General features: G+C 42.4%; 1 protein-coding gene across 1 annotated transcript in view; it reads left to right on the forward strand.

Moving 5' to 3' along the window:
* The window catches only part of CCDC15 (coiled-coil domain containing 15), a 61,936-nt gene that overhangs the window by 18,264 nt on the left and 24,969 nt on the right, over window positions 1-18,703 (forward strand). The window contains exons 5-6 of the mRNA XM_073584895.1: window positions 1,488-1,646; window positions 4,571-4,690. Coding sequence (XP_073440996.1) covers window positions 1,488-1,646; window positions 4,571-4,690 — 279 coding nt within the window. The remainder of the gene's footprint in view (window positions 1-1,487; window positions 1,647-4,570; window positions 4,691-18,703) is intronic.

Raw genomic sequence — 18,703 nt, forward strand, 5'->3', positions numbered from 1 at the left:
AGTACACACCGTTGTAGGAAATTTTCAGTTTCTTGGCAATTTTTCACATGGAATAGCCTTCAATTCTAAGAACAAGAATAGACTGTCGAGTTTCACATGAAAGTTCTTTTTTTTTTTTCTGGCCATTTTGAGAGTTTAATGAAACAAACAAATGTAATGCTCCAGAATCTCAACTAGCTCAAAGGAAGGTCAGGTTTATCGCTTCTCTAATTAGCCAAACCGTTTTCAACTGTGCTAACATATTTGCACAAGGGTTTGCAAGGGTATTCTAACCATCCATTAGCCTTCTTACACAGTTAGCAAACATAAAGTACCATAAGAACACTGGAGTGATGGTTGTTGGAAATGGACCTCTATACACCTATGAAGATATTGCATTACAAACCAGACGTTTACAGCTAGAATAGTCATTTACCGCATTAACAATGTATAGAGTGTATTTCTGAATCATTTAATGTTAGCTTCATTGGAAAAAACTGTGCTTTTCTTTCAAAAATAAGGAACTTTCTAAGTGACCCTAAACTTTTGAACGGTAGTGTATGTGAGTAAGCCAAAGTCTTTCTGGGAAAGCGTCTTGTGGACAGATGAGACCAAGATGGAGCTTTTTTGTAAAGCACATCATTCTACTGTTTACCGAAAACGGAATGAGGCCTACAAAGAAAAAAAAGAAAGTACATACAGTCAAATATAATGGAGGTTCACAGATGTTTTGGGGTTGTTTTGCTGCCTTTGGCACTGGGGGCCTTGACTGTGTGCAAGGCATCATGAAAGATTGATGAAGATTACTAAAGGATTTTGAGTTGCAATATTGTGCCCAGTGTCAGAAAGTGTCATACTTCAAAGAGCACCCAGAAATGGATGGAAACGGTGCTGGAGATTTCTCAAGTGGCAGCAACGAGAGACCTGGAGCAGATTGTCAGAAGAGTGGTCCAAAATTCCAGCTGAGAGGAGTAAGACTCTTGTGGATGGTTATAGGAAGCAAATGATTGCAGTTATTTATTTCAATGGGTGTGCAGCTAAATATTAAGTTGAGGGTACCAACAATTTTATCTGACCCATTTTTGGGGTTTTGTGTGAAATTATGTCTAATTTGCCTTTTATTCTCTGTTGTCTTGTCCAGTACACACACAGAAAATAAACGTGTATAACAAAACGTGTAATTGCAATAATTTTCTGTGAGAAATACTTCATTTTCTGGAAGAATTTTATGGGTGCCAACACTTTCGGTCATGACTGTATATTGATATCCAGGATCTACGACAAATGGCAGCTCTGGTTACACCATTTAAGTCAATGTTGTCTATTTTGTCTATGCTTAGTGCTGTTATTGAGCTTTATTCCTATTCTCAGGAGACGCCAATGATGTGACAATCGCGCCAGGACATAACTTAAATTGACACCACTCGTTTTTGGATCAAATTAGTGTCATAGTCTGGCGGTAATTTGCAATGTACAGAGATATTAAACCGTTTCTTGTGTTTCACCAGAATCCAGTATCCCGGAGATCGCCAGTGATGCGCAGCAGGATTGCCGAGGAGGACGAGATCTCCCTGCGGGGATATCATGACCTTCCTGTGGAGCTGCTTCCTCATAAATCACAGAGGCATCTTTTAGAGAAAGAAAATGCCATGCCATCTGTAAAATCTGTGAGTCCACAGTCCGGGCACATGACTGCACTGGAGTTTATATATGACCCTATGTTTCCGTATAAAATGTCATGCGTATCTCTTACTTTATGAGAGACCTGATATAGGTGCATTCACTCACGGTGAGCTACTCTGGCCTCTTGTAATTCTTTCGTGGTTACTGTTGTGATTTATTGGAAACACTTTGAGCAAAGTAGAGATAAATACATGACAAGTGCAGCAATTCCTGAAAACTGCACAGTGTGAAAGGGATCATTAGAAGATTGTAGCAGCAGGTGAAGCCCCACAATAATGGTGCATGTGGCCACATCTAGTCTAATGTAATTGTTCCAGCAAACGTACAAGAATGTATATTAAGAATGATTTATCCTATTCATGAGGATCCAGTGTTTTGTACTGACGGATTTCAATGGCTAAAATATATAATTTTTCCAATGTGGACGTGTGCAGGTACAGCTTTTCGTCATACTTTTGTAAACAGGACCAACCCGTGCTTTGCTCCGTGTATCACCAGTAGAGCAAACCATGGATTTTCCTACTTTTTTTTTTTTTACTTGCAATCCAATATGCATGTTATCGTATATAATCTTCGTAAGCGACTCCTTCACTAAGTCTGGGAAATCTTGCATGTTCTCTGTGCTTATCAACAAAGAGCCATATCTCCACTATTAAGTGAAAATTAGGGACCAAAGGAGTTTTAGCAAAAAAAGTTGAATTTTATTACAAAATAATTAAAAACAACAACAGAGCATCAATGCTAAAGCAGGCAGTGATAGACATGAATAATAGGTGACATCTAGAGAAAAAATCCAAGTGGAAAGAATAATAATAGAGAGCGTTACTCCCTTAAGGTACTCAAAAAAGTCGCATCAATATAATGTAAATATAGTCTAGAACGCCTTATTCATGGTCTGCCATATTTATGTAGTAGAGGTATTTCTTTGCCGAAGAATTTATTATAACAAATTCACTAAAGTGTTGGTTATCAGCTAAGGAAAGAATACAGAGTCTATATTGTATAATGTACAAACCGCCGTAAACAGTTTTCACCGCACGGGGAATAGATTTCAAAAAGGTGCACCAATCACATGGACTCGCATAAAGTGGCAAGAGTTAAAAGTAAGTATAAATAATTGCCACAATGAGAGCCGACAGAAAGGATTTTTTTCCCTACAGTAATGTTCAAAACGAACAACATAAGCAAACAATTAGTTGCTCGGCAGAGTAGACCACTTATTAAAGCAAATAAGACTGGGTGCAATTTGAAACAAAATACAAATAGTAACCTCAGCAACTACTGGCGAAAGTGAGCCCATAGAGAAAACCAACCTAGGGCAGAGTAAACTATACTCTACTGTGCAGAGGAAAAGGCCTAAGGCTGTGTGCACACGCTGCGGATTTTGCTGCGGTTCCGCAGCGGTTTTGGCCGCTGCGGACCCGCAGCAGTTTTTGCTGCGGTGTACAGTACAATGATTCCCTATGGGAATCAAAAACCGCAGTGCAGACGGTGCGGAATTTTCCGCGCGGATTATCTGCGGTTTTCAATCCGCAGAAAGAATTGACATGTCAATTCTTTCTGCGGATTCTCCTGCGGTTTGCCATCTCCTCCATTGAGGAGATGAAAAACCGCAGGGCAAAACCGCAGAGCAATCCGCAGGTAAAACCGCAGGTCTTTTGACCTGCGGTTTCACCTGCGGATTGTACAAAATCCGCGCGGATGAATCCGCACCTTTTCCGCAGCGTGTGCACACAGCCTAATAATACAAGTTGGACCGGATAACAAATAAGCAATAGAGTACCATAACACTTACATTAGAAGTGACTATGTGCTGCCGCTGCCTGCCGCCTCTACGCGCGTTGCGCCTTGGCTTCCTCAGGAATTCGTAGACGACAGAAGCAGGTCGTCTACGAATGATTTAGCACCGGGTTCCCAGCGAAACTTGCGGTGCGCTCCGGGAGAGAGGCGGCGGGGCTTCCGGCCGCACTCCGGTCCACGGGGCGTGCGGCGTTACTCGCCGGGGGCTCGGGGACCCCCGGCTATCCCTGGCCGGGATGGGCTCCTCGGCACTGCGGTATCGTCACGTTTAGGGGGGATTCTGACTTAGAGGCGTTCAGTCATAATCCCACAGATGGTAGCTTCGCCCCATTGGCTCCTCAGCCAAGCACACGCACCAAATGTTTGTATTTTGTTTCAAATTGCACCCAGTCTTATTTGCTTTAATAAGTGGTCTACTCTGCCGAGCAACTAATTGTTTGCTTATGTTGTTCGTTTTGAACATTACTGTAGGGGAAAAAATCCTTTCTGTCGGCTCTCATTGTGGCAATTATTTATACTTACTTTTAACTCTTGCCACTTTATGCGAGTCCATGTGATTGGTGCACCTTTTTGAAATCTATTCCCCGTGCGGTGAAAACTGTTTACGGCGGTTTGTACATTATACAATATAGACTCTGTATTCTTTCCTTAGCTGATAACCAACACTTTAGTGAATTTGTTATAATAAATTCTTCGGCAAAGAAATACCTCTACTACATAAATATGGCAGACCATGAATAAGGCGTTCTAGACTATATTTACATTATATTGATGCGACTTTTTTGAGTACCTTAAGGGAGTAACGCTCTCTATTATTATTCTTTCCACTTGGATTTTTTCTCTAGATGTCACCTATTATTCATGTCTATCACTGCCTGCTTTAGCATTGATGCTCTGTTGTTGTTTTTAATTATTTTGTAATAAAATTCAACTTTTTTTGCTAAAACTCCTTTGGTCCCTAATTTTCACTTAATAGTGGAGATATGGCTCTTTGTTGATATATACTGTTGTCTGAGTTATGCTATTATTTATTTCCCATTAACAGGGGATTTTTTTGGTACTTAATGTTCTCTGTGCTGAAGTATTTTACTGGAATTCTTTGTCTCAGGTGTGTAATCGCTTAATGAAGGAGTCTTACCGCGCTGGTCTGGCGCCAGCATATAACACAGATTACCGTGCGGCTCTCGTACTTCGCCCAGGCGTTGATGAAGAGGAAGAAAGAAAACAAGTGGGTGAAAGAACTAATGAGCGATAATTTATTTATTCATTATTTTTCCAATGGTCTCATTATTTTATACTTGGGGTTGAATTTTGGCCGAGGGACAGCTCCAGAGGCCATCTAAGGTTTTCAGGTTTGCTCATTGTGATTAATGGCGTGTTTTAGGAATTCTGCACATACGGAGAGACCTGTAATGTTATGGCACCCGGCCTCTAGGACTAATCACCCAAGATCCATGGTCCCATGCTGACTTTTCAAAGTATGTTTTCTCTGAAATGCCGCAGCTTGTAAAACATGTACGACTGCAATAGTGCTGCTGGTTTGTTGATTCAGGCAGCATGAATCTCCTGGCAAGGTTCCCTCTAATATTGTTAGGAGTCCCAAAGGTTGAACACCAACTGATCTACAACTTTCCACCTATCAGGCCAATATTTTAGGAGGTTCCGAAATTTTGTCTTCCCGTCATCACTATTCAGTGAGCAGCGCCAGCATGCAACACATTTCTTTTGGATCAGTGCCCCTTCCAGCTCTGCCTATGCAGGGCGCAGCAGATGAGACAAGTTTGTCATTGGCGGCTATGCATACACAGCAACCAAAATGAAACATTAGCGGTATAATTAAGTGAGCTTTATCCTCTTGGTCTTTGCGTATGTATCATGCAACTGCCGATAACAAACTCCTCTCCATTGCTGCACTCTGCATCAGCAGCCACCAAAATCACATAAGCAGCCAATGAATGAAGATCTACATGATGTGGTGCCCTCTTCATTCTTTCCAGGAGATGCTTTTATTTTTTTACACTTTTTCTAGGATTTGGGTTAGGAATAAGTGTAAAAAAAAAAAAAGTTACTCAAAAATTTTCTTTATAAAGCATAAAAAAGAATATTTAAACTGTTCCCGACATGCGACGTGTATATGTACAGCATGATGATCGCACGGGCTCACACTGAGAGCCGCCACGATCAAATGTGGGTGTCGGCATTATGTGAGAGCTGACACCCTGCATGCCCACAATCGATTCTAACTCCGATCGCGGGCTTTTAACTCTTCTGATGCCTTTGTCAATAGTGACAGCGACATTGCAGAGGGAGGGAGCCCTTTCTGTGCTTCCATTGGCACAACACTATTGCGGTCATGTTGTGTTGATGGTCTACATGGTGACCCCCGGGTCGAAAGATGGCTGCGGGGTCACCCAGGGATTGTGGCCTGTCAGTTCATGCTCGGAGCAGTAGCTGACATGCCCCCTCCCTGCATGTGAGACGTTTATCTAATGCAGTGTGTCACAGGGTCCTACTCCGGGATCGAACAATCAACAGAGCGAGAAATGAGTGAACAGTCTCAAGAACCTTTATTACATGCAAACCGAAAGGTCCATAAAACAATCCACCACAGAGGATAAAATAGTCCAGGAACACAGATACAGTTCAGTATTTGGATAAATGCCCTAGGAGATGAGTCACAATCCTCCACATGTAGAGCGATATGGCTCCAGATACTTCTCCGTATAAGCTCATCCAGCAGTATTTCCAGGGCGATCCAGGTTTCTCCAAGTCTCTGGGGTACTTTCCATAGCCTCAGCATCTCACACAGGATCTTACTAGTCTCTCTCCTCAGAGGGATTGATATTTCCTCTTTATAGCCACATTTGTGTTTCAGGTCATCCTCCACAGGTCAGGGGGGGCAAGTGGCAGGGGCTCATCTCACATTGTTTGAGGATTTAGTCAATATGCATAGTTTGTCCTCTGCTCTGCAGGTCAGCAAGCCACAGGGAACCACACAATGGTCAATCAACATATTATCAGATGTCTGGATAATTAATTGAATTCTGTGTGGTCACATTAGAGGGGATAAAGAGCACCAAGAGAACGCTACTAAAATCAGTAAAAATATGAACATATACAGAATGATGCCCCACACACCAAATCGCGCCCTGCAATGCGGAAGGATAGCAGAGTATTAGATCAGCAATCTTTCAGTGTAAAGTTGATGTCCCATCCTGGGACAAAGTCAATAAAGTAAAAAAAAAAAAACTTCATAAAAACTATAAAAATATTTTTTTTAAAAATCGCAAAATAAAGAGCAAAAAGAAAAAATATTTAATCTAAGAAATACATTTATTTATATAAAAGTAAACAAAACAAGTACACATTTGGTATCGCAGCGTCCGGATTGGCCCACCTTATAAAACTGTCCCACTAGTTAACCCCTTCAGTGAACACCGTTAAAGCAATAAAAAATGAATCAAAAACCTGTTTTATCATCATACCACCAAAACAAAAGTGGAATGAAACGTGATCAAAAAGACGAATATAATTAAAAATGGAATGGCTGAAAACGTCATCTTGTCCCGCAAAAAAACAAGCCGCCATACAGCTTCATCAGAGGAAAAATAAAAGATATAGCTCTCAGAATAAAGTGATACAGAAATAATTACTTTTTCTATAAAATATTTTTTTATTACGTAAAAGCAGTAAGGATGTGGGCACACGCTGTGGATTCTGCTATGCATCCGCAGCGGTTTTGGTCCTGCGGATCCGCAGCAGTTTCTGCTGCGGAGTACAGTACCATTATAACCTATGGAAATAGAAATCTGCAGTGCACACTGTGCGGAATTTAACGCGCGGATTTGCTGCTCCATGGCAGGTGTCAAACCGCAGGGGAAACCCGCAGGCTAAACCACAGAAAAACTGCGGATTTACCTGCGGTTTTTGACAAATCCGCGCGGAAAAATCTGCAGGATAATCCGCAGCGTGTGCACACACCCTAAAACATATAAAAAAAAAAAACTATATAAATGTGAAATTGCTGTAATCGTACTCACCTGAAGAATAAAGTTGCCTTAATTTTATCACACACTGGACGACCTAAAAATCACCCCCGAAAAAGAATTCCTGAATTCGCTGTTTTTTGTTCTGTCTCCCAAAAATCGGAATAGAAAGCGATCAGAAAATGTCATGTGCCCGAAAAGGGCAACTATAAAAACGTCAGTTCGTCCCTCATAAAACAAGCCATAACATGACTGTCGACAGAAATATGGAAACATTATAGCCATCTAAATATGAGGATGCGCAATAAAATGTCTTTTAGTGTGTGACAGCAGCCAAACATATGCTCTAAATCTTGCATCACTGTAATCGCTCAACCCGAAGAATAAAGTAATCTAATCACTTATTCTGCATAAGGAACGGCGTAAAAAATAAATAAAACCAATTCTTCACCTGTTGTTGATTTGTTCATTTTGCCTCCCAAAGTTCGCAGTAAGGCTCAGTGCACATTTATCCTGCACTCTACTGAGCGCATACATCGGCGTTTTCGTGTAAATCTATGAAATATGTGATTCAGACGGAACCTCTGGCGGAAGATTCCCTATAATGAGGCAGATGTAGGCACTGTGGACACTGTCTGACCTATGATCTGGCGATGTCCATCTTTTTAGACGTGCATAAAAGCGCTGTCTGCCACAGTTTTGTGTACTTGTGAAGAGAAGAACAACTCTGAACAGGGGCCAGATGGAGTCCAGAGTAAACAAAAAACAAAAACCTACATGGAAAAGAAAATACCATAAATAAGAAATATTTGACCGTAAAATGGATACCATAACTATAATACACTAACCAAAAGAATGTATTCAAGGAAAGAGCGTGTACATTATAATGCTTTTATTCATGAATAATAAGACATGATTACAAAATAAATAGATGATAAAACATGATTACACAAAACAGGGGGAAATAAAAAACAAAATATAAAACAATGAATGTATGAAGGGGGCAGGATGTGTCAAATGAATTGGTAAATTTGTAAAGAAACTAGGACATTAATGGCAGAAAGCACATTTACAAAAACTGCTGTATATTAATAATTACCAGTTTAGATGACTGAATACTTCAGTTCGTATTAGAAAGTGCAGAGTGCAATAATTGAGAGATTTAAATGCCTGTGTTGCCTTAATATTGATATGAAAAATACATGTCTAAAGCGCTGTGAAATTAATGGCGCTATGTAAATGAGTAAATAAATAAACATGGCAAATAGAAGGCTCAGATATACAACATGCAGAGTGAATACATAAAGCAATGCAATGAATGCATAGTTGAAGTAGAAGTTTGCATTAATAGCTGGAGTAGGTGCATAGTGCGATCATAAACATTAAGCTAGATGTACAGCAGATTAAGCCTAGATGAAAATCCAATAAAAAGCGTACATGATAATATAGCATTACCAACCAAAGTGACACACCACTGCCCCTCACAGCACTCCAACACTAGTTTCGCTATCGCTTTGTCAGGGAGTGAGGTGGACATGGTGTGAAGGTGCATATATAGGGCAGATACTCGCACACATGTCCGCTAACATCGGAAACCCGGAAATACGTCACAGAGTGCAACATTGCTCACAGTCTGCAGCGCACAAACCCGGCAACCAACGCCGGAAAAGAGAAGGGACACGCTCAGAGCGGAGCTCGATGTTCCTGCAGCCATCTTTAGAAAGGGAACAGACGGTAGAGAAATACATATGAGAAGGGCAAACGGTGAAACCGCTAAAACGCCAGATTGCAGTGAAAGATTTATCACTAAGATGTAGAAGCATACAGTTTGGACATAGCTATAGAATACAAGGAATAAATGGTGCAAAATATATTGTGATGTATGAGTTAAATAAAGACATACAATTAAATAAATGAGAATGTAATGAAATGCTTGATATATGAAAATATATATAAATCGGTGCATAAGAATGGTTGATTATGTGAGCTGCTTTCAGGACATAAAACATGTTAGTATTGATGAGAAGATAATGTAGAGTTGGAAAATCTATAAATAGGTGAAAAAGGTAATGTCAGACAACATTGAAGACATGATGTGTGTTGATTAATGGATAATGAATACATGATAAAGTGATTGAGTAGTGAGTATGAAGCTTAAGTGAATAATAAGCCATATAAATGTAAAGTGAGAAGTCAGATGGTGAAAAGATGACAAAAAATGAATAATAAAGTATAATAGCAATGATGAACGATGTTAAATAATGATAAAATAAAGTGCTGAGTGCCAAGTGAAAAACATTGAGAAGAAAGTGCAAAAAGTGACAATGATGACATTTGGTGTTAAAAATAAATCATTATCATTATCATTTATCAAACTGCTTATTTTTTGCAACCAGTTATTCAAACCATAGAGAAAAATATAGCACAAACATGACTAATAACTAGTAACTAATCGTACTCCTACACAATCCTGAGACTGTGGCCCTTCATGCAAAATGACATACACAACATACTAAAAAAGACATACACAGATTATGAATAAAGATATAAACTGCAAAACGCCCTGAACACCTATAAACAAGAATAAATTTAGAAATTAACAAAATAAAAAAAATAAAAATGTGTTTGGTTTTTTTTCCTGTTTTCTGGGAACAGCATCTGTCTGGCATCATACACTTATTTTTTATTTTTTGATTTGGATAATTTCTAAATTTATTCGTGTAGATGGGTCTTCAGAGCATTTTATTTATTTTTTTTATTTTTATGGCTGAAAGTTCTAAACTTCTGCGAAGCACCTGGGGGTTCAAGGTGCTCACCACACATCTAGAGAAAATGCTTGAGGGGGGTCTAATTTCCAAAATGGGGTCACTTGTGGGGTGTTTACACTGTTTAAGCACATCAGGGGCCCTCCAAATGCGACATGCCATCCGCTAATTATTTCAGCAAATTTTACATTTAAAATGTCAAATGTCGCTCCTTCCCTTCCGAGCCCTGCTGTGCGCCCAAACAGTGGTTTCCCCCACATATGGGATCTCGGTGTACTCAGAGGAAATTGCACAACAAATTTCAGGGTCCATTTTTTTTCCTGTTACCCTTGAGAAAATAAATTGAGTCTAAAGTAAAATGTTTGTGGAAAAAAAAGTTAAATGTTCATTTTTTCCTTCCACATTCCATTAATTCCTGTGAATCACCTGAACGATTATTAATCTTCTTGAATGTGGTTTTGTGCACCTTGAGAGGTGCAGTTTTTAGAATGGTGTCACTTTTGGGTATTTTCTGCCATATAGGCCCCTCAAACTCACTTCAAATGTGAGGTGGTCCCTAAAAAAATGGTTTTGTAAGTTTTGTTGGAAAGATGAGAAATCACTGGTCAACTTGTAACCCTTATAATTTTTATTTGTTAGGAAGTTAGATTTCCAAAATTTTGCTGATGTCAAGTAACCTTGTGGGAAATGTTATTTATTTATTTTGTGTGACGCGACTCTCTGATTTAAGGGCATAAAAATTGGAAGTTTGAAAATGGCAAAATTTCAAATTGTTGCCACATTTCTGATATTTTCACAAATAAACGCAAGTCATATCGAACAAATGTTACCACTATCATGAAGTAAAATGTCAATCTCAGAATCAGTGGGATACGTTGAAGCATTCCAGAGTTATTACCACATAAAGTGACACAGGTCAGAATTGTAAAATTTGGCTCGGTCAGGAAGGTAAAAACAGGCTCGGGGGTGAAGGGGTTTTTAACATTTTATGTTGGATTTCAGCAAATAGAAAAAAGACAATATAATTACATCATTGTTTTCTTAACCTGCAATAAATGTGGTTTGGGGGATTATGGGATGAATATTGGACTTGGTGAGTGCTGGCAGTGCACAGGTTAGGGGGTGCAGAATACTTGCTTTTTCCCGGGCGCTGACCCCCCACTGGTGTCAGGATACACTTGATTCGAAGATGCTGATAAGATATTACCATGCTTTATTAAAACCAAGAACAAATAAGCAGCTATTTTTTTAATATACAGGATCCAATGGGTCCTGGGCAGATTTTTTGGGAGATCACTTCCAGGCAGGAGTTGTTGGCTTCGATCTTCTAGATGATCATCACGTGGGGAGGTATTTTGCCAGAACTGCTCTTGTATCTGGCCCGGATAGTGGTCACAGTTTTGTCACAGTATCATTATATCCTGTTATTCTGGTAAAGACCATAAAATGTTGTAATGAGCCAAATATATGGGAGTCTCTACACCGACCGGAGATTATGCTGGTTTCGATGCAATCATCTCCTATTTTATTATTTGCTTTTGGCATTTCATAAGTCTTGGGCAATGTGAGCAGCACATCTCCTTGCCAGATGACGGCTTGGCTCATGTATCCAGCGGGACAGAGGATATTTCAGCCCATTTGACCCTTTCCTCATTAATCTCTATTGCTGGCAGTTTAATTTATGCCCCACATGTTAGTCACCCTGAGTTCTGGAGCCATGAGGACCATAAAGATAAGAAAGGTGTGTGATTGTCCTGGCAGTGCTATATCCTCATCACAAATAATCTGTGTGACTTCCAGATGTTTATCCGGTGATTGCAGCCAGCCGGTCATCCTTCAGCGGAGGAGATTTCTGCAGGTCAGAAAATGAATGGCTGGGGGCGTGGCTATGTATCTGAGGAGAGAGGACGCACATTGGGAGAGCTCCCAAGAATCCGGTCTCTATCCTACAGATACCCCTAATTATCGCGGCATACCTGGCAATTTCGGGATCCCCCTGGACACTGGGACGCCCCTGGACCCCCACGGGAGGACGCAAACCGGCTCTGGTGAGCTGACGGCTGAGGAGGTCAGGACGGGCGGCGGGGCCTACACGAGGCGGCTGCCATCTTAGATGCGCGCTCTGTCAGTGAGAGCTGCGGCGTCAGTCCCTGCTGCTGCAGCGCTACCCAGGCAGTGAACATACATATTGAGGACTTGAGGGGGCACGCGGTGATTGCCCTGGAAGATTGGGCCCCACATTCCCGCCGCTGCCAAATCACTTTACCTGCTGGCGCCATTACTGTGAGGGCCTCTGGACCCCCCCCCCCACTGCTGCTGTCTCTGCGGGCGCTGTGAGTCCCCCTTGCCATAAGACATCCTATTGACTCAGCACCAGGCGGTATCTTCATAATTTCACGTGGCCCTTCCACTCTGAGCTAAGCCCCCGTTACACACTGCGATATCGCTAGCAATATCGCTGTAAAGTCACCGATTTTGTGACGTTACAGCGATATTGCTAGCGATATCGCTGCATGTGATACTTACCTCCGACCGGCTCCCCCGCTGGTTATCGCTGATCGTGCGAGAAGCTGCTGGACCATTCCTCGTCGGCCACTTCCTGCGGCGCTTCCTGCTGTGAGGACGAGCGACGCGTGGAGCCGGGCGGGAGGACGCAGGATCGCCGCGTCTGACAGGTAAGTAGCGATCCCCGTCCCCAGAGATGTCGCTGGTGAGATCTGCCTGAGTGGCAGTTCACTAGCGACCACCCAGCGATTCACCAGCGATCCTGACAGCGTCATATCGCTGGTCGGGATCGCTGGTGAGTCGCTAGGTGTAACGGTACCCCTATTGCCGAGACATAATCATAACATAGTAACCCTGCTGTGTTTGCACTTTGGAGTGAGAAAACCCCAGAGCATAAAATTCCTGTAATCTTGCTGTGCCATACTGCTATTGACCACGAATTTCTCTAGGGGGTCAGGAGCAGCTAAAAAATTAAGAGTTTGCCAGATCTGATCCCCCTGATACAGCACGGTCCCTCAGAAATTATCCCTTACAAGCTCAGCGTAAAAACCGTCCCTTTGGGGGTGATGAGGGGAGCAAGCAGGAAGAATTAACCCTCAAGCAGGCGTCCGAACAGTTAATGCAGGCCATCTGGCCATCTCCTTAACCAGGACATCCCTGACTGGGAAAATAGAGGATGTATACACTGAGGTGGGGCGTCTTCGGCAAGATATGCAGGCCATGAGGGGGCGCATTACGGAAGTGGAGACAAGTGTGTTCCAGATAGAGGATACCTTTACACTTATGGAGGCCAAGCTAACAAAAGTGGCAGGCTCTATGAACACTTGGAGAGGCAGAAAGCAAATGACCTGGAGCATAGAATGCGACGGAATAATATTCGTGTCATTGGTCTGCCGGAACGCTCGGAAGGTCCGCATCCTGAGCAATTTCTGGAGGGCTGGCTCAAAGCTTCTCTGGGGAATGAATTCTCTCCAATGTTTGCCGTGGAACGGGCTCACAGGGTTCCTACAAAACCTCTTCCTCTGGGAGCCCCACCTAGACCTTTCCTGGCACGTCTCCTCAACTGCAAGGACAGGGATGCTATTCTGCGTCTGGCAGGTCAAAAAAGCCCCATTAAGTTCAACAATGCCACAATCTCGATCTTTCCGGATTTCTCTATGGAACTTCAGAAACAGCGGGCACAGTTCATTGAAATCAAGAAGCGGCTCAGGGAGAGGAATGTCATGCACTCAATGATCTATCCGGCTCGGGTTGTCGATGAGGGTTCTTCCGTGTTTTTTACAGATCCAGTGGAAGCAGCTGAGTGGCTGCTGTCCCATAAAGGGTCCTCTGCAAAGGAATCCTAATGTACTCACTGCTAACCAGAATTCTATACTAATGGTTTAATGGGGGCTGTTTCTGCAGGCGTCCAGTTTACCAAGAATACCGGACATTGGGCTCAGTGATGGTATCCCCTTGTTTGCTATATGATAGGCGCGTGGGACTTTGCTCCTATATTGTTTGGTTCTTATTCTGTTTTCTCTTTCATAATAGTTTTAATTGTTATTTAGGTAGAAGTCGCAGCCAGCGGCAATTTCACCTTCTGTGTAGTGTCTCTAAATTTCACTCAGGTAATGATGTTCACCATGTCCAGATGAGTAAACATGGGGTCTGAAATAATATGCATGACCTGGAACGTGAGGGGTATTAAAACCCCCCCGGAAGAAAATCAAGGTATTTTCGCAGCTTAGGCAGTATCGCCCTCACATTGTGGCCTTGGTGGAGACGCACCTGAGCAGAGATACAGCTCGGTGCGTACAGAAACCATGGGTACAATGGTTTAGCCACGCATTCCATACTAGTTACTCGAGAGGGGTTTCGTTACTGATACATAGAGACGCTAGGTGGGAGTCCAGAAAGGATCCTGAGGGTCATTTTGTTTTTGTATATGCACTAATTAACTCTAGGAAATATGTGTTTATAATCCCCTTCTGGATAATGTGTTAATTCTCCAGAAGGCGATGAGTTTTGCCCTGAATTACCTGGATGCAATATCATCTGCATGGGAGATATTAATTTAGTCATGAACAATTGCCTTGATAGACTGAGATTGAGTGATGGGATACCGGGGAGGCTCCCCCACCGGCTACATCTCAAATGTCACAGTTCATGGAGGGCAGCGGGTGGTTGGATTTGTGGAGGGTGCCGCACCCTGAGACGAAAGAGTATACTTGTCACTCATCCACTAAACTCTCCCTGTCGCGTATAGATTATATTTTCGGATCCGGTGGTCTGGTGTTGTGGGTGGGTAATATAGAGCATGGTAATAGAGGGATCTCGGACCATAGCCCGGTTATTCTTAAACTTAAATATGGGCAGCTAAATAACGGGATGGTATGGAAGCTGAACCCTTTCTGGCTGAAGTTGTTGGAATCTCCCGATAGAACGATCGATCAGTTGCATTGCTTCATCTCGTCCCACCAGGAAATCTGTAACATTAATTTATTTTCGGATGCCCTTAAGGCGTATCTGAGAGGTTGCTTATCCTCTACGATCTCTTATACAGTGGGGCAAAAAAGTATTTAGTCAGTCAGCAATAGTGCAAGTTCCACCACTTAAAAAGATGAGAGGCGTCTGTAATTTACATCATAGGTAGACCTCAACTATGGGAGACAAACTGAGAAAAAAAAATCCAGAAAATCACATTGTCTGTTTTTTTTTTCATTTTATTTGCATATTATGGTGGAAAATAAGTATTTGGTCAGAAACAAGCAATCAAGATTTCTGGCTCTCACAGACCTGTAACTTCTTCTTTAAGAGTCTCCTCTTTCCTCCAATCATTAACTGTAGTAATGGCACCTGTTTAAACTTGTTATCAGTATAAAAAGACACCTGTGCACACCCTCAAACAGTCTGACTCCAAACTCCACTATGGTGAAGACCAAAGAGCTGTCAAAGGACACCAGAAACAAAATTGTAGCCCTGCACCAGGCTGGGAAGACTGAATCTGCAATAGCCAACCAGCTTGGAGTGAAGAAATCAACTGTGGGAGCAATAATTAGAAAATGGAAGACATACAAGACCACTGATAATCTCCCTCGATCTGGTGCTCCACGCAAAATCCCACCCCGTGGGGTCAGAATGATCACAAGAACGGTGAGCAAAAATCCCAGAACCACGCGGGGGACCTAGTGAATGAACTGCAGAGAGCTGGGACCAATGTAACAAGGCCTACCATAAGTAACACACTACGCCACCATGGACTCAGATCCTGCAGTGCCAGACGTGTCCCACTGCTTAAGCCTGTACATGTCCGGGCCCGTCTGAAGTTTGCTAGAGAGCATTTGGATAATCCAGAGGAGTTTTGGGAGAATGTCCTATGGTCTGATGAAACCAAACTGGAACTGTTTGGTAGAAACACAACTTGTCGTGTTTGGAGGAAAAAGAATACTGAGTTGCATCCATCAAACACCATACCTACTGTAAAGCATGGTGGTGGAAACATCATGCTTTGGGGCTGTTTCTCTGCATAGGGGCCAGGACGACTGATCCGGGTACATGAAAGAATGAATGGGGCCATGTATCGTGAGATTTTGAGTGCAAACCTCCTTCCATCAGCAAGGGCATTGAATATGAAACGTGGCTGGGTCTTTCAACATGACAATGATCCAAAGCACACCGCCAGGGCAACGAAGGAGTGGCTTCGTAAGAAGCATTTCAAGGTCCTGGAGTGGCCTAGCCAGTCTCCAGATCTCAACCCTATAGAAAACCTTTGGAGGGAGTTGAAAGTCCGTGTTGCCAAGCGAAAAGCCAAAAACATCACTGCTCTAGAGGAGATCTGCATGGAGGAATGGGCCAACATACCAACAACAGTGTGTGGCAACCTTGTGAAGACTTACAGAAAACGTTTGACCTCTGTCATTGCCAACAAAGGATATATCACAAAGTATTGAGATGAAATTTTGTTTCTGACCAAATACTTTTTTTCCACCATAATATGCAAATAAAATGAAAAAAAAACAGACAATGTGATTTTCTGGATTTTTTTTCTCAGTTTGTCTCCCATAGTTGAGGTCTACCTATGATGTAAATTACAGACGCCTCTCATCTTTTTAAGTGGTGGAACTTGCACTATTGCTGACTGACTAAATACTTTTTTGCCCCACTGTATCAAGCGGGTAACCTTGAGGGAGGATGATGAGATGGAGCGACAATTGAAAGATTCGGAGGCTGCATACATATCTGACCAAACAAGCGGCAATAGGGTTGAGTGGCTGGCTGCTCAAAGGTTACATACCCAGCATATATGCGAAAAGGAGATGAATCCAGCGAGCCAAGTTTGAAGTACATAAAAAATCTTTTTCTTTATTTCAAACGTAGATTAAAAATATTTATCCATAGCAGCATATTATAAATATAGGCAGAGATAGGAAAAATTACTGCTGTAAAGTGCACGGCAAGACGCGTTTCGGCTAAACCTTTATCATTGCCATAATACACATTGCTATTTTTCTGGGATATAAGAAGGAAAAGATCCTAAAACCAACCGGGTAAGCTGGCATTTTTTCTTTTTTATTGTTCCATGAGAGTTTTTTCTTGCCGTGCCTACCCTTATTAGGCAGAAGATTTTAATGATTGAACTTTAACATGAATACAGAACAGACAATCTTGGATGTGGATGATTATGCCAATAGACTAGACAGATCTGCACAGATCTTTAAAGCCAGTAATGTGAACAGGGTGCAACTTCCTGATGAATTGTCCACCATTATAAAAAATCTGGAACATAAAATGAGCAAGGAAATAAAAACTTGGTGGAATCATAACTCTCTAAATGTATATCTTGAAAAGGAGATGATTCCCCGCGGACTAAGATTACGGAAAGAAGCTACAGCTCATTTCAATGAGGAATTCCAGAGAAAATGGGAGGACATTCTCAGCACATGTTCCTTGAAGCTTATTCAACTGATTATCAAGGAGGAGGAAGTTCACCTGGCTTCCATACAGACAGATTCATCTCCTTTTCGCATTTATTGTTGGCAAGAGCTCCTGTCATTTATCCGTTGCTGAGAGCCTATACAGTATAGCAGCTTATCTTTTGAACCAACCGGGTAAGCTGGCATTTTTTCTTTTTTATTATACCCAGCATATAGACACTTAAGCCCCTGTCACACACAGCGAGATCGCTGCTGAGTCACAAGTTTTGTGACGCAACAGCGATCTCACCAGCGATATCGCTTTGTGTGACACGTATCAGCGACCGCCCCCCCCCCGCCGGGTATCGCTGATCGTGCTCGAAAGCCCTGGACATTTTTTTGATCGTTGGTCTTCCACTGGCCAGCACGCATCGCTGCGTGTGGCAGGCGGGAGATCAGCGAGCTGGAGCTGGTATCCAAGGTAAACCGCGGGTAACTAAGGCTACTTTCACACATCAGGTTTTCGGCGTCAGGCGCGATCCGGCGTTGTGCCGGAACGCCGGATCCGGCAAATGTTTTGTAAAACCTGATGTGCCGGATCCGTTTTTCTGCCGGATCCGTCTTGTTCTTGACAGAAAAAACCGGATCCGTCTCATCCGGTTCATCCGTTTTTCTATCCGTTTTTCGACGGATTACGCCGGATCCGGTTTTTAAAATTGACCCTTGTGGCCTTCCGAACGGGATTGGCTACTGGAAAACTATATATAGCATGTTCCTACAGCCCTTCTTTGACAGGTTGGAGAGGAGAAAGTGCAGGTTTGAGAGAAGAGCAAGTTACTGGCGAAGATGGATGTTGTGATTGGAAATATTTTGAAGAATTTGGCGGATTTTATAGCGGAGGCGAATCGTTTGAGGGTGATTGTTCTGGAGAAGGAGAGAGCGAGACAGCAGCGCATCAGGCATCGTAGACGACGTTTGTGGATCCACCCCATCACAGCCAAGAGAATGACGCGTGGGGTCTATTCTACACTCTGCATGGACCTTCGACGAAACCCGGATACATTTTTTGGATATGTTCGGATGAAAATGG

Source organism: Dendrobates tinctorius, unplaced genomic scaffold (assembly GCF_039654945.1).
Source record: "Dendrobates tinctorius isolate UK_male_01 unplaced genomic scaffold, ASM3965494v1 ptg000086l, whole genome shotgun sequence".
In the NCBI taxonomy this organism is placed as follows: Eukaryota; Metazoa; Chordata; class Amphibia; order Anura; family Dendrobatidae; genus Dendrobates; species Dendrobates tinctorius.